A 14,351-nucleotide genomic window follows, 5' to 3' on the forward strand; every position below is an offset into this window, starting at 1 on the left:
AAAAAATAAAAAAAAAAAATAAACAAAACCAGAAGGCAGGTCCGTAAGAGGAGAGAATGCTCTGTTGCCTCTGGCTTCCCAGCCAGGAGTGAAGGGAGCTGGGTCTCTACCTTGAATTCTCTGCGGCTTGCTGGCACTCTCAAAGTCACAGATCTTCTTCCAATTGGCCTTCACTGCCTCAGGGGTCATGGGCTGATTCTTCTGCCTTACAATGGCTCCAAGGGTCCGCTCCCAGCGTACTGGTCACAGAAACGAAACGAAGACACTAAGCACAGAGTTTACAAAGGACACAGGACATAAAACTTATCTGAGCCCCTGAATTTGGGGTTTTTTTTGTAATGTTAAGAGAAAGGGAATTCAGGGGGGAATAAAAAGATTCTCACATCTGAAGAGCTGTACTATAAGCCTTTTAAAGGTGCTTTTCTTGAGATAACAAACCCATGAAGATAATGTGAATTTTTTTAAAAAATACAGTTAAAGCTGAAGGAAAACAGCTCTCCTCTGACCATGTCAGATAGCACTAAAGGAAGACTGTAATGCTGAATCAGAAAAAATTTAATTCTATGTAATCACACCAAAAGACTGACTTCATGACCAAAGATCACTCAGGTAGTATGTTTTGAGATCTTTGTTAAACAGCAAAGTGAGGGATAACCAACTTAAAATGTCACATAACCCCAGATAATCCCCCATGCCTCCCTTTGCTCTTGCTCTTCTCCACAGGAAGTCAACTTGAATAGGGAAGATTCATGAAAATCATTACTGCTGGAGAAGTTCTGTGAGAATTTTTAGACTGTTTGTTGCCTTTCAAAAAGCCCAAGGAATAAAATAAGCACTAGTAACCTTATTTAAACATATTGGTCAGATTTTGGTGATTATTAAATTGAAGCTTTGTCTCAGGGAGTGACAGAAATACATGCTTCTAGAGTTTTCTTACTGGTCAAGTCTCAGAAAAAAGTTTTACTGCAACAATTGATTTCCTTTCTTAAATGGATATCCTGAGACACTTATTCTGAACAACGCTTGAGTAATATACAGTACCGTAATAACCAAAGAGAATAGTCATTAATGATAAAAACACTGATACTCTATCCTCTATCAACGCCCTCCAGTATTGACACCCTTTTAGATAATTCCATTAATTCGGATACCAGCAGCCAACTGAAAACTCTGATTTGAGATACTGGAATTTTTCAGTTTTTTTAAATGTCATGAAGCAACTATCCAGTGTGGAATTCCCAAGACTGGGGAGCTGGGGAAAGAGACGGTGGAAGCCAAATGAGTTTACTATTGGACCAGAGGGCAATAACTGCCAGACATCAGCTGCAATTTCTGTCTCAGCAAGTAGTCCGCTGTGAGTCTTGACCATCCGCTGTGAGTCCTGACCGTCACCTCCCGATGTCTCTCATGGCCCCAAGGAAGAAAAGAATCAAACGAGAGAATTGGAGAATTTGCCTGCTGTGCTGTCTAGGCCAGGACTCTTCCCATCTTTTCAAAACAGCCCCCTCTCTCACTCATTTCTCTGCAGGAACAGCAAGAACAATCACGTGGGGGCACATGGGTCTGTCCAACTCCTGATTTCGATTCAGGTCATGATCCTGTGGTTCCGGAGTTCAAGCCCCAGCACCGGGCTTCATGCTGATGGTGTGGAGCCTGCTTGGGATTCTCTCTCTCCCTCTCTCTCTCTGCCACTCCCCAACTCGCACACGTGTGCATGCTCTCTTTATCTGTCTCTCAAAAATAAATAAACCTTACTGAAAAAAATCATGTGGGATGCCAGACATAGGAGGACAAACAGACTGTGCTGTCTGGAGAAAGAGGCAGTTATGCACAGGCCAGACAATTCTTGAGTAAGGACTGCCAACAGGGAAAAAGTCCTCAGCAGTTTCTTGAAAATGCCAAAGGCCTTCAGGACGGCTTCCACATTTTAGAATGCCTGTTGGTATAACCATGTTTGAGTTTGAAGATGCGTGCACGAGCTCCGACAGGCAGCCATTTGGCAAGACCTTTACCCAGCTCCAGTTGGATGTGCAAGGTTAAAAATATAGAAACAATGTATGGCAAATCAAAAACTAGAAGAGACTTACATTTTCCAATCCATCCTCCTCCAACCTACCAAAAAGAGGGGAAAACAGTTATACCATCAAAAGTGAATCACAAAGAGAACTTTTTAAATTAGAAAAACAGGCAGCTATCATACTAAGAGTATTAGAAGGCTATATGACAATGGGTGAAAATAATACAGTTCTACAAAAGTCTGTGGGCCTCCATGATTTTGCTTTATTCATGACATCAGAGCAGAAATACAAAACAACATAAAGTGGTGGAGAATGCTTACGGAGGAAAAGCATGACTTATGTCAGAAACTAAGGCTTTAGGGCCACCTGGGTGGCTCAGTCGTTTAAGTGTCCGACTTCAGCTCAGGTCATGATTTCACTGTTCATGAGTTTGAGCCTCGCATTGGGCTCTGTGCTGACAGCTCAGAGCCTGGAGCCTGCTTTAGACTCTGTGTCTCCCTCTCTCTCTGCCCCTTCTCTGCTCATGTTCTGTCTCTCTCAAATATAAGTAAACATAAAAAAAAAAAAAACCCTAAGGCTTTATACTCATTCTTCTAATGATTAGTTGTGTGACCCTCAACAAATTATTTGAACCCTAAATCCAAGTTTTCCCCTATGTAAAATAAGGATAATAATATTCTTCATGAGATAACCATAAAGGTTAAATAATATAAAACAGTACGATTGCCCCACACAACACAGGCATGAAATAACACATCCTTCTAGAAAAAAATGGTGAATAAAAACATAAAAGGAAAGAAACAAAATTAGGGGTGACTTAAACAACTACATATAGTCGTTTTAATAAAATATAGAGAGAAGGCAAATGCCCAAATATATTAATTGAAAGATCAATTCTTTTCTAGAGGTCACACAAGGGAATCCCCAGAAAAAGTGTCTGATGTTAGGAAAAAAAAAAATCTTCAAGCACCACAACTACAAGTGTTAGAATTCCACAAGCATGGGACAAGAGAATATGTATCATCAGATAGCACACGTTAGTGGCTCCGGGTCAAGGGCGTGGCTTTTTATCACGCTATGCCTCCCTGTGAATATGCCCACAACTTTTACAACAGACCAGTTGGCCCCGATGCTGGCAGGGTAGATAAGTCAGCAGTGGTTCTGGTAACAGACTACACAGATACCGCATTCTACCGTATGTGGGCAGTGGCGCAAGAGGCTGTGAGCTCCTCCAGGTGCCGGACACAGGGACTCTGAACGAGCCAAAGAATCCCTATCTTACCCTCTAGGTGCGTCTCAGAACTTGGCAAAATTTATTTCCAAGGTTTAAGCTTGGATATTATAGATGTTTCTCACTATGTTTTATCAATCACGCATACCAAATGTTCCTCACTAAAAATGTTCACAACATAAAGAACGACATATAAAACTGTACCTATAACATGACCTTACTGTCTCTATGGGTTTCACTGTACATATAAAATGTCTATCTAAGAAAAGAGATTATTCATATATGATACACATTTAGCGACGCCTGGGGGCTCGGTTGGTTAAGTGTCGGACTTTAGCTAAGGTCTTGATCTCATGGTTCGTGGGTTCAAGCCCCACGTTGGGCTCATTGCTGACAGCTTAGAGCCTGGAGCCTGTTTTGGATTCTGTCTCCTCTGCCCCTCCCCCGTGCGTGCTCTATGTCTCTCTCTCCCCCTCAAAAATAAGCATTAAAAAATGTTTTAAAAAGATGCATGTCTAATAAAAGACTGGAAAAATACAGAAAAAATATTAATAGTAGTTATCTCCAGATAAAGGTAATATGGATGGTTTTTATTTTCTTCTCTAGACTTTCCTGTATATTTGAAATCTTCTATAAAATCAAATAGGATTTTTATCTATAGAATTAATAATAAAAATTCCTTAATGACATAAAAGACAGGCAGGCCAAATTCTGAAACCAAGATGGTTTGATATTATTAAATCTGTGAAGTTCTTAAAAAGTTACTTTCACTCCTAATTTTCCACAATCTGAATTCAATGTCTGTGATTAAAAAAGTGGAGGTGTACATCTCTGCTTAGATATGCGTATTTTTTATTTTATCAACTTTTTATTCAAATGTATCTGGTTAATATAGCATTCACTTCCAACTAAGCCAGGTAATTGTGCTACCAAGAAAGATTTTTGGAGGTCATAGTATTCTTCATATAACAGTTCATTATTACCACAGAGAAACAAATAAAGGTGGGGCAGGGAATCTAAAATATAACAGCACTAGGGGAAAAAAGAGATCATATGCAAATGAGGAATCAAAAACGCATAAATTGGCATAAAGGGATCTAAAAGGACTTTGATTATGAAGTGAAAACTGGATCTCACTGGAAGTTTGGATTCTGCGTGCTTATTTTTACAATAAACATTTAAAGCTCTACAACATGGAAAAATAGGAATGCTTATTTTTAAAAATTAAAATAAATAATAGGTGGGGCGCCTGGGTGGCTCAGTCGGAAAAGCCTCCACCTTTGGCTCAGGTCATGATCTCACAGTTTGTGGGTTTGAGCCCCGCATTGGGTTCTATGCTGACAGTTCAGAGCCTGGAGCCTGCTTTGGATTCTGTGTCTCTTCTCTCTCTCTGCCCCTTCCCCGCTCATGCTCTGTCTGTTTCTCTCTCTAAAAATGAATCAACATTACAAATTTTTTAAAAAACAATAAATAAAATAAATAATAGGTTATATTTACTGACCTAGCCCACCCAGGCTAAATTTCTGCTACAATGACATAATAGTTACAGTTGAAGGGTAACTGTTATGTACTGGATCCACTGCTAAGAGTTTAAAAATAGGGTTTCCCATGATCATGACAAAAACCCAAGAAAAGTGATGCTAGGGTACATTAATTTGTACAATATTGCAGCGGGCCAGCATCTGTCAGAATAGAGAATTCAAACCCCAGCCTGGCTGACTCTAACCCGTTAGCCCCATCCTCCTACTTTAACATTCAGGTTTGCAAACCAAAAAAACCCTTCTTCATGTGATTAAACACCTCTCACCAGCCACATTTTCATTTGGTAAGAATATTAAAAATAAAGAAACACAGAGAAACAGAATTTATCAAGTTGCTGTTACTTTCTCAAAAAGGAACATTGGTCAACACTTGTTCCTTAGTCAACTATAATATTTAAAAAATACAAAAGTGAGGGGCGCCTGGGTGGCTCAGTCCATTAAGTATCCGACTCTTGACTTTGGCTCAGGTCATGACCTTATGGTTTGTGAGATCGAGCCCTGTGTCAGGCTCTGTGCTGACACCACAGAGCCTGTTTGGGATTCTCTCTCCCTCTCTCTGCCTCTCCCCTATTCACATTCTCTCTGGCTCTGTCTGTCTGTCTGTCTGTCTCTCTCTCTCAAAATAAGTAAATAATCATTAAAGAAAAATACACAAGTGGTATCAAATGATGCAGATCTTTCCCAATGTGAATAACTGGAAAATATTATTGTTTAAATCATTTTTGTTATGTTTAATCACACGAACATTGCTTTGAGAGAAAGCAGGAAGGTGCAGAATACCTCAAACAAACCACCGTTTTCCTCACAGCTCTCATGGCAAAGCCAAAGGACCAGGGGTGCCACGTATTCAGGCTTCAAAGCTTCCATGAGATCTAAAACACATCCCCAAAAATGTTTATGACAAGAATACATACATATTCAATCAACGATTTTGCCTTCTGAAAACTCCTTACTTATAAATCTTGGTAATTCAGAGACTTTTTAAAAGGAGGAACAGAATCAGATCTACAAAATTAATCGGTCTAACATTCAAAGCTTTTGAAAGAGCTGTTTCATCTCTTCCAATTTTGAAGGTGTAGTCAACAGATACAGCTTTCCAAGAGGGGCAACATACCATTCAGGAGAAGCAAGTTAAAGCTACCTAGGCAATAACTGGTGAGCAAAACTGTATATAACATGAGGAACAGAAGTAATCATTTGTCTCCAAAACCATTTGGCTCTCCCAGCAATTTAACCAGAAGCTAGAAAAATACAAAACAGCCTTGATTATTGTAATGGCAGTAAGATAATGACGTGAAATGAAGCTTGCAACCATCCCTGATGAGTAACAAAGTGTAAGAAATATTTTCCCACTGCCCACTTTCTCTGAGCAACTTAACAGAGTAGAAAGGAACTGGCACACCTTGGAGATGTTGTGGGTTTGGCTCCAGACCATCACAGTAAAGCAAATATCCCAATAAAGCTAGTCATATGAATCTTCTGGCTCCCCAGTACATATCAAAGCTATGTTCATGTTACCCTGTCATCAGTAAAAATGTACATTACCATTATGCCTAAAAAAACACTGTACATATTTTAATTTTAAAATACTGGGTCACCTGAGTGGCCACCCAGTCGGTTAAGAATCCAACTCTTGATTTCGGCTCAGATCATGATCTCACGGTTTGTGAGGCTGAGCTCCGCATCGAGGTCCATGCTGAGCATGGAGCCTACTTGGGATTCTCTCCCTCTCTCTCTCTACCCCTCCCCTGCATGTACTCTCTCACTGTAAAAATAAATATTTAAAAAATAATAAAAAAATAAAACACTTTATTGCTAACACATGCTAATCATCATCTGAGTTTCCAGAGAGTTGTAATGTTTTAGCTAGATGAGGGTCTTCCCTCGATGTAAATGGGTGGTGGCTGCTGAAGGCCGGGGTGGCTATGACAATTTCTTAAAATAAAACAATGCCGTATGCCCCATCACTTGACTCTTCCTTTTACCAATCATCTCTCTCTAGTATACGATATTGCTTGACAGCATGTTATGCACACCAGAACTTCTTTCAAAACTGGATGCAAGTTTAAAATACCCTAGCTTGGGGGCTGCATGACAGCTAGTCTTTAAGATGGCCACAGTGATCCCCATCTCCTCTTATTCATCCCTTTTTGTAGCCCCTCCCACAATGTACCAGAACTGGTCTGTGTGACCGGTAAGATAAGAGAGAAGTGATGGTGTATCACTTCTAAAATTGGATTATGAAAGACGATGCAACTTCTGCCTTGGTGGCCGTTTCTCTCTTTTCAAATTATTAGCTCTGGGGAAACCGGTTACCTTATCGAGGGGAGTCCTGTGGAGAAGCCCACACATTGCGACACTGAGGCCTCTGGGAAACAGCTCGGAAAGAATGAAGGCCTCTTGCCAACTGTCATGTATGTGTTATCAGCTTGGAGATGGAGCCTCCAACCCAGCCAAGCTTTCACGTTACCGGAGCCCCAGCAAATGTCTTCAACTTCAGTAAGACGTTATTAGAGACCCACAGCTTCTGGGCTAAGCCACTCTAGATTCCTGGCCCCAGAAATTGCCAGAGATAATAAATGTCTGTTGTCTTAATCCATTAAACCTTGCAAAAATTTATTACACTACAATAACTAACATAGCTTGAAAAGTTATGTATGCCTACATAATGATGATTCTTTTATCTCGTAAAAACCATGTAAGTTACATACGTTACTTTTGATTTATCACACATATTTCAAATTGGGAAATGAAACTGCAAATGTCTCCACACATTCCTTATAGCATCAGGTTCTTTAGCAAATAATTCCTTTTGATAGCTTGTAAGTGGATATTCAGGAGGAAGAAAAGAAAAACTCTGGGGCAAAGTAAATTTTCAGCATTCCTCCAACTGTAAAACGGTAACAAAAATCAAAATAAAAAATAGCAAAAATTTAGAATCTGAAGGGTCTTTTAAAAATGATCTATAAATCTGAACTGAACATTCTTTTAAAAATGATCAACAATTTCTCTCACTTTAAAAACAGGTCCAGAAAGAGCAAGTCAGCTGTCTAAAGTAGATCCTACTTTCCCAACTTCTTTTACTAGAATACAGTGGGAATAAAGAATACTACTTTACACATTTACCTAACATCCCTAGAGGCAGAGACCTGTTCAAATAAATGGAAGCAACATTCACAACAAAAAACACATTAAAACCTAAAGTTCTCAGTATTTCTTGAAAATTTACTGCTTCCCAAAAAGAGTAGAACCAATGGCAAAATAAAAAAATGACTAGGGTAGAAATCTAGCAAAAGAATGATAAACACAAAATTCTAAATAGTGTTTATCTCATGGCATGAAACAGAAGAGTAGAATAGAGGATACAAAATGAGAATGCAAGTTATTGGTAATGCTTCAATTCTGGGTTTGAGCAGCAAGTTCATGACTATTCATTATATTTCTATGCTTTTCTTCTTACCAGTAACCTACATTGTTTTGCATACATATATGAAGTGGCCTACCTAAAAGGAAAAGATGATGGTATCTGTCCTTCATATCATTTGGTTCTTTCCCATGATATAAATATGAGGAGATTTTAAAATGTTCTCTAAACAAAGAGTTTTTAAAATAAGGGACTTTTCAAAATGGTCTTGGGGCACCTGGGTGGCTCAGTCAGTTAAGCGCCTGACTCTTGATTTCAGTTCAGGTCATGGTCTCACAGTTCGTGAGACTGAGCTCCACATCGGGCTCTGTGCTGCCAGCTCAGGGCCTGGAGCCTGATTCTGATTCTGTGTCTCCTTCTCTCTCTGTCCCTTCCAACTCACACTCTGTCTCTCTCTCTCTAAAATAAATAAATAAATAAATAAATAAAAATTTTAAAATGGTCTTGCTGACAAGACAAAGGAAAAAACAATTAAATCCCTGGTCCAAACAGTTATTCTAATTAAAGTGAATTGGTTAGGCACAGCTTTAGCAAAGGCTAGCAAGTATGTATTTAGTATTACAAATCCCAAGTTCTAAGATGGATTCCAGCTCAAATGTGAAAAGTAAAGGGTNAGTCACTTCAAAGAAGCAACTTTTAAAATATTATGAAGATCTCAGGGCACCTGGGTGGCTCAGTTGGTTAAAGCATCTGACTTCGGCTCAGGTCATGATCTCACAGTTCAAGAGTTCAAGCCCCACATCGGGCTCTGTGCTGACAGCTCAGAGCTTGGAGCCTGCTTCAGAATCAGTGTCTCCCTCTCTCTCTGTCCCTCCCCCATGCATGTTCTGTCTCTCTCAAAAATAAACATTAAAAAAAATTTTTAAATAAAATATTATGAAGATTTCCTTTCGGAAATATGTTAAAAAAAAACAGAAGTGGGGCGCCTGGGTGGCTTAGTCGGTTAAGCGTCCGACTTTCGCTTAGGTCATGATCTCGCGGTTCGTGGGTTCGGGCCCCGCGTCGGGCTCTGTGCTGACAGCCAGCTCNTGGAGCCTGCTTCAGATTCTGTATCTCCCTCTCACTCTGATCCTCCTCTGCTTATGCGCTCGCTCTCCCCCTCTTTCTCTCTCAGAAATAAAAAACATTAAAAAAAAACCACAAGGTTGTCATGTCCACTAGTTAAGTAGTCTATCAATTATACAATTAAGTATAAAAATAGGCTCTCTTATCATACACTAAAAGTTTACATTTTCAAAGAACAAAGCTGGAAGACTCTTATTACCTGAGCTCAAGATGAAGGGGCACCTGGGTGGCTCAGTTGGTTAAGAGTTCAACTCCTAATTTGGGCTCAGGTCATGATCTCACGGTTTGTGAGAGATCAAGCCCCACGTCAGGCTGAGCCTGGTTAAGAGACTCTCTCCCTCTCCCTTTGCTCCTCCCCCTCTTGTACTCTCTCTCTCAAAAACAAACAAACAAACAAACAAACAAAAACCTAAAGGAATCAAAACTTCATGGCATTGATAAAAGGACAGGCGCACAGATCAGTGGAAAGAACACAGAATTCAGAAACTGACCCACCCTTACCCGGTCACCTGATTTTCCACAAAAGGGCAAAGACAACCCAAACCAAGAATGAGTACTAATTTATAGGACAAATAAATTGCACTAGTTTCTTCAACAAATAAATGGCTTTTTTTAAAGAACAAATGCTTGTATTGAATAAAACAAGACCTATAGTAACAAAATGCCTGTGGACTTTATCTGGGTCCCTGTGGAGTAAGCCGACTCAAAAAACCTTTTTTTTAAAACTGTCTTTTAGACAGTCAGTAAATTTTAATATTAATTTGGTATAAGGTGATGTTAAAGAATTATTTTGTTTGGTGTGATGATAGCATTGTGGTTTTAATATACTTATCTGTTAGAGATACACTTCCAAGAACTTATTAGGTGAAATATAAAAACTTACTTTGGAATATTACAGGGGAAAAAAAGGAAGAAGGTGACCAAAAAAAATCATTTTGAAATATACCCAGAGCACGGTGCTTTCCTTAACAAAGGGCTCCCCTCACAGGAGACTATCAGAGCTGCATGTGACCTAGGGGAAGGGCATTTAGAAGGCTGGGGCCTCTTTAGTCTTCCTATCTCAATTAAGGGGAGGGGGAAAAAACGGCTAAGAAACTCTTCTGCAAGTCACAACCCATGACTCTGACTCATTAAAAAAAAAAAAAAGGAGATTTAATCATAAGAACATTTCCCTTCCCCATAACTTACAGCCACATCAACAGGACTCCAGTATAACAAGAGTGGATTATAAGTGACAAAGCTCCAAGACACACTCTATTTAACAAACGGTGTTTAGTAAAACCCAAAAATGACAGGGAGCACAGAAACAAGGGCACAGAGGAAAAAGCCTCTGACAGATAGTTCCAGCAAACAATGAACATGGCCTACCACCTCCTAACCACGTAAACTTAAAAAACCTCAACTAAAGACCTAATTATCTCACTTTCTACTACCCCAATGCACCATGTTCTGCTTTCAACAAAAATTTCAAGGCATGCTGAAAGGCAAGTACAGGCTGAAGAGATAATGTATTGGACCTAGATTCAAATAAAATAAAGATTTTAGAATGATCAGACTGGGAATTTAAAATAACTATAATTAGGGGTGCCTGGGTGGCTCAGTCAGTAAAGTGTCTGACTTTTGGTTTCCGCTCAGGTCATGACCTTGTAGTTCATGAGTTCGAGTCCCACCTTAGGCTGTTGTGTGCGGACAGGTCAGAGCCTGCTTGTGATTCTCTGTTCCCTTCTCTCTCTGCTCCTACTGCACTCATGCACATGTGTGTGCTCTCTCTCTCAAAATATATTAACTTTTAAAAAAATCGTTAAAATAAATGAATAAATAAAATAACGAGGGGCGCCTGGGTGGCTTAGTTGGATAAGCGTCCGACTTTCGCATACAGCTACAATAAGCAGAAAGGTGAAACTCTAAGAAAAAATCAAAAGGAAATGTTAGAAAACAAAAGCAATATAACAGAAATGAAAAATCAGTGAACTTAAATATATGTCAATAGAAACTTCCCAAACTAAAATGCGAAAAGAAAAAAGAATTTTAAAAAAGGAACAGAATAGGGGCGCCTGGGTGGCTCAGTCAGTTAAGCATCTGACTTCGGCTCAGGTCAGATCTCATGGTTGGTGGGTTTGAGCCCCACATCAGGCTCTGTGCTGACAGCTCAGACCCTGGAGCCTGTTTCGGATTCTGTGTCTCCCCCAATCTCTGCCCTTCCCCCACTCATGCTCTGTCTCTGTCTCAAAAATAAATAAACTATAAAAAAAATTTAAAAAAAAAAGGAACAGAATATCCAAGAACTGTGAGATAGCTGCAAAAGAGAGAACACGCCATAGGGGAACGCCAGAAGGAGGAGAAATAGAAAAAATATTTAAAGCAATAGTGGCTAAAAGTTTTCCAAAATTAATGACAGACACCAAACCACAGATCCAAAAATTGAGAGGCTATCAAGCCAAAAAATCTCCACCTAAGCATATTATATTCAAACTTCAGAGAAACAAAGAGAAACATCTGGGAAGAAAACAGAGGGGGAAAAAACACCTTGCCTACAGATGTATAAGGAAAGGATTACAGCAGACCTCTTTTCCGAATCGGAAACCACGTAAGAAGCATGAGGAAGGTGGAGTGAAGTAGTTAAGTGTTGAAAGAAAAAAAACTACCAACCCAAGACCCCATTATCAGTGAAATCCTCCCTCAAAAGAGAAAAAGATTAAGGGAAAAAAAATAAAAGCTATAGAGTAGGGGAAAAAAATTTGCAAAACATGTATGTGAACAGAACTTGTTTCCAAAATACACAAAGAATGCTGAAAACTCAACAGTAAGAAAACAAACCACCCAATTTAAAAATGAGCAAAAGCCCAATTTAAAAATGAGCAAAAGATGTGAACAGACACATCACAGGAGTGGACAGATAAACGGCAAATAAGCACAGGAAAAAATGCACATCACACATCATTAGGGAACTGCAAATTAAAACAGGAGATACCACTACAGACCCATGAGAAGGACTAAAATGCAGAAGACTGAAAACAGTACATGCTGGCAAAGATGTGGAGCAATGAGAACTCTCCTTTACTGCTAGTGGGCATACAGCATGACACACCCCTTCTGGAAGGCAGTGTGGAAATTTCTTACAAAGCTAAATAGTCTTAACATACAATCCAGCAACTACGCCCCTTGGTATTTACCCAAACAAGTTGAAAACTTATGTTCACACAAAAGCCTGCACATGGGGGCGCCTGGGTGGCTCAGTGAGTTAAGCGTCCGACTCTTGATTCAGCTCAGTTCACAGTTTCACAGTTCATGGGATCACAGTTTCACAGTTCGTGGGATCAAGCCCTGGCCTGGGCTCTGTGCTAACAACACAGAGCTTGCTTGGAATTCTTTCTCTCCTTCTCTCTCTGCCCCTCGCCCACTCTTGCACACACACTCTCATTGTCTCTCTCTCCCAAACTGAAGAAACTTAAAAAATGNCCAAGAATAAATAAACATTTAAAAAAAATTTTTTTAACTGCACATGAATGTTTACAGCAGCTTTTATTCAAATTGTCAAAAGCTGGAAGCAACTAAGATGTTCCTCAATAGGGGAATTAATAAATTGTGGTCCCTCCACATCAAGAAATGTTATTCACTGACAAAAAGAAACGAACTTCAGTCCTCCCAGACATTCGGGAAGGAGAGGGGAAGATGAAGAGGTGAAGCACAGGAGACTTTCGGGGCAGTGCAACTATTTCATAGAGTAGAATTCTGCATATAACAGCGGATATAGAACATTATGCGTTTGTGAAAACCCATACAACTATACAACCAAAGAGCCAGAGTGGAAACGATGACCGTGAGTTAACAACAGCGGATCAATATCAGTTCATCTGTCATAACAGAGGTAGCGTACTAGTGCAAGGTGTTAACACGTATTAGGAAAAACTGCATGGAAAGTATCTTCATTATCTGCCCAGTTTTTCAGAAACCTCAAACTATTCTAAAAAATACAGCCTATTAGTATTCAAACATAATCATTACTACGAAACATATTCTAAAAAATACAGCCTATTAGTATTCAAACATAATCATTACTACGAAACAGAATGCTATTAGCACCTTCTGTAAAAAGCAACAACAACAAAGCAAAGACATATATGCATTTATGTGTAAATATACAGAGAAAAAGAATGAAAGTTCATCTCTGCGTGGTAAAACTAGGGGTCATTTTACATTTTTTTCCCTTTATGCTTTTCTAAATTTCCTATAATGAATACAAATTATGTCTAACGCCTTTTGAAACTGTAGGATAAATAACAGTTAAGTATTCAGAAAATGAAATACTTCTGCAAAGCTTACTCCACACAGACTTGTAGCTACAAACACTGGAAAACCGAAGCTACTTACCTTCAGACAAAACTGTCTGGGTCATCCGGGACCCGGCCGTAGGGGCAATGGTGTTACAATGAATGTTGCTTTTCTTGCCTTCAAGTGCAATAGCATTTGAAAGGCCCAAAAGACCCAGTTTCGCAGCACTATAATTGGCCTGGCCAAAGTTGCCATATATTCCCGAAGCTGAGGAAGTCATAATAATCCTAAAAGGAAAATCCATCTCTCAAAATCTCTTTCCTATGTTTTGATAACACTGCAAATTCCAAACCTTTTTTTTTTTCTTTTACTGTACTATTACACCTGCCAAAGCAACTCTGGGGGCGCCTGGGTGGCTCAGTCAGTTAAGTGTTTGACTTCGGTGCAGGTCATGATCTCACTATTCGTGAGTTCGAGCCCCGCGTCGTGCTCTGCACTGACAGCTGGGAGCCTGGAGCCTGCTTTGGATTCTGTGTCTCCCCCTCTCTCCGCACATTCCCTGCTCATGCTCTGCCTCTGTCTCTCGATAATAAATAAAATGTTAAAAAAATTTTTTTAAATAAAAAGCAATTCTGTATACTGTCATTAGGTTCTTACAGTCATGATTCATACATGTTAAACAATATTAATAATATAAGTAATCTCACAAAATTTAACTACAGAATTTGACTTGTTTTAAAAAGAATCGCCATTCAGGACCAAACAAATTCAAGTGTGAGAACATATATTCGTTATCGACT

The 14,351-nt window shown here is 39.4% G+C and overlaps 1 protein-coding gene across 1 annotated transcript in view; it reads right to left on the reverse strand.

The window, feature by feature from the left end:
* Positions 1 to 14,351, reverse strand: part of HSD17B4 (hydroxysteroid 17-beta dehydrogenase 4) — an 87,854-nt gene that overhangs the window by 52,357 nt on the left and 21,146 nt on the right. The window contains exons 8-11 of the mRNA XM_077746265.1: positions 13,651 to 13,838; positions 5,571 to 5,662; positions 2,088 to 2,112; positions 111 to 239 (exon numbers count right to left, since the gene is read on the reverse strand). Coding sequence (XP_077602391.1) covers positions 111 to 239; positions 2,088 to 2,112; positions 5,571 to 5,662; positions 13,651 to 13,838 — 434 coding nt within the window. The remainder of the gene's footprint in view (positions 1 to 110; positions 240 to 2,087; positions 2,113 to 5,570; positions 5,663 to 13,650; positions 13,839 to 14,351) is intronic.

The sequence above is a fragment of the Crocuta crocuta genome, unplaced genomic scaffold (genome assembly GCF_008692635.1).
Source record: "Crocuta crocuta isolate KB4526 unplaced genomic scaffold, BGI_CrCroc_1.0 scaffold218, whole genome shotgun sequence".
NCBI classification, from domain to species: domain Eukaryota; kingdom Metazoa; phylum Chordata; class Mammalia; order Carnivora; family Hyaenidae; genus Crocuta; species Crocuta crocuta.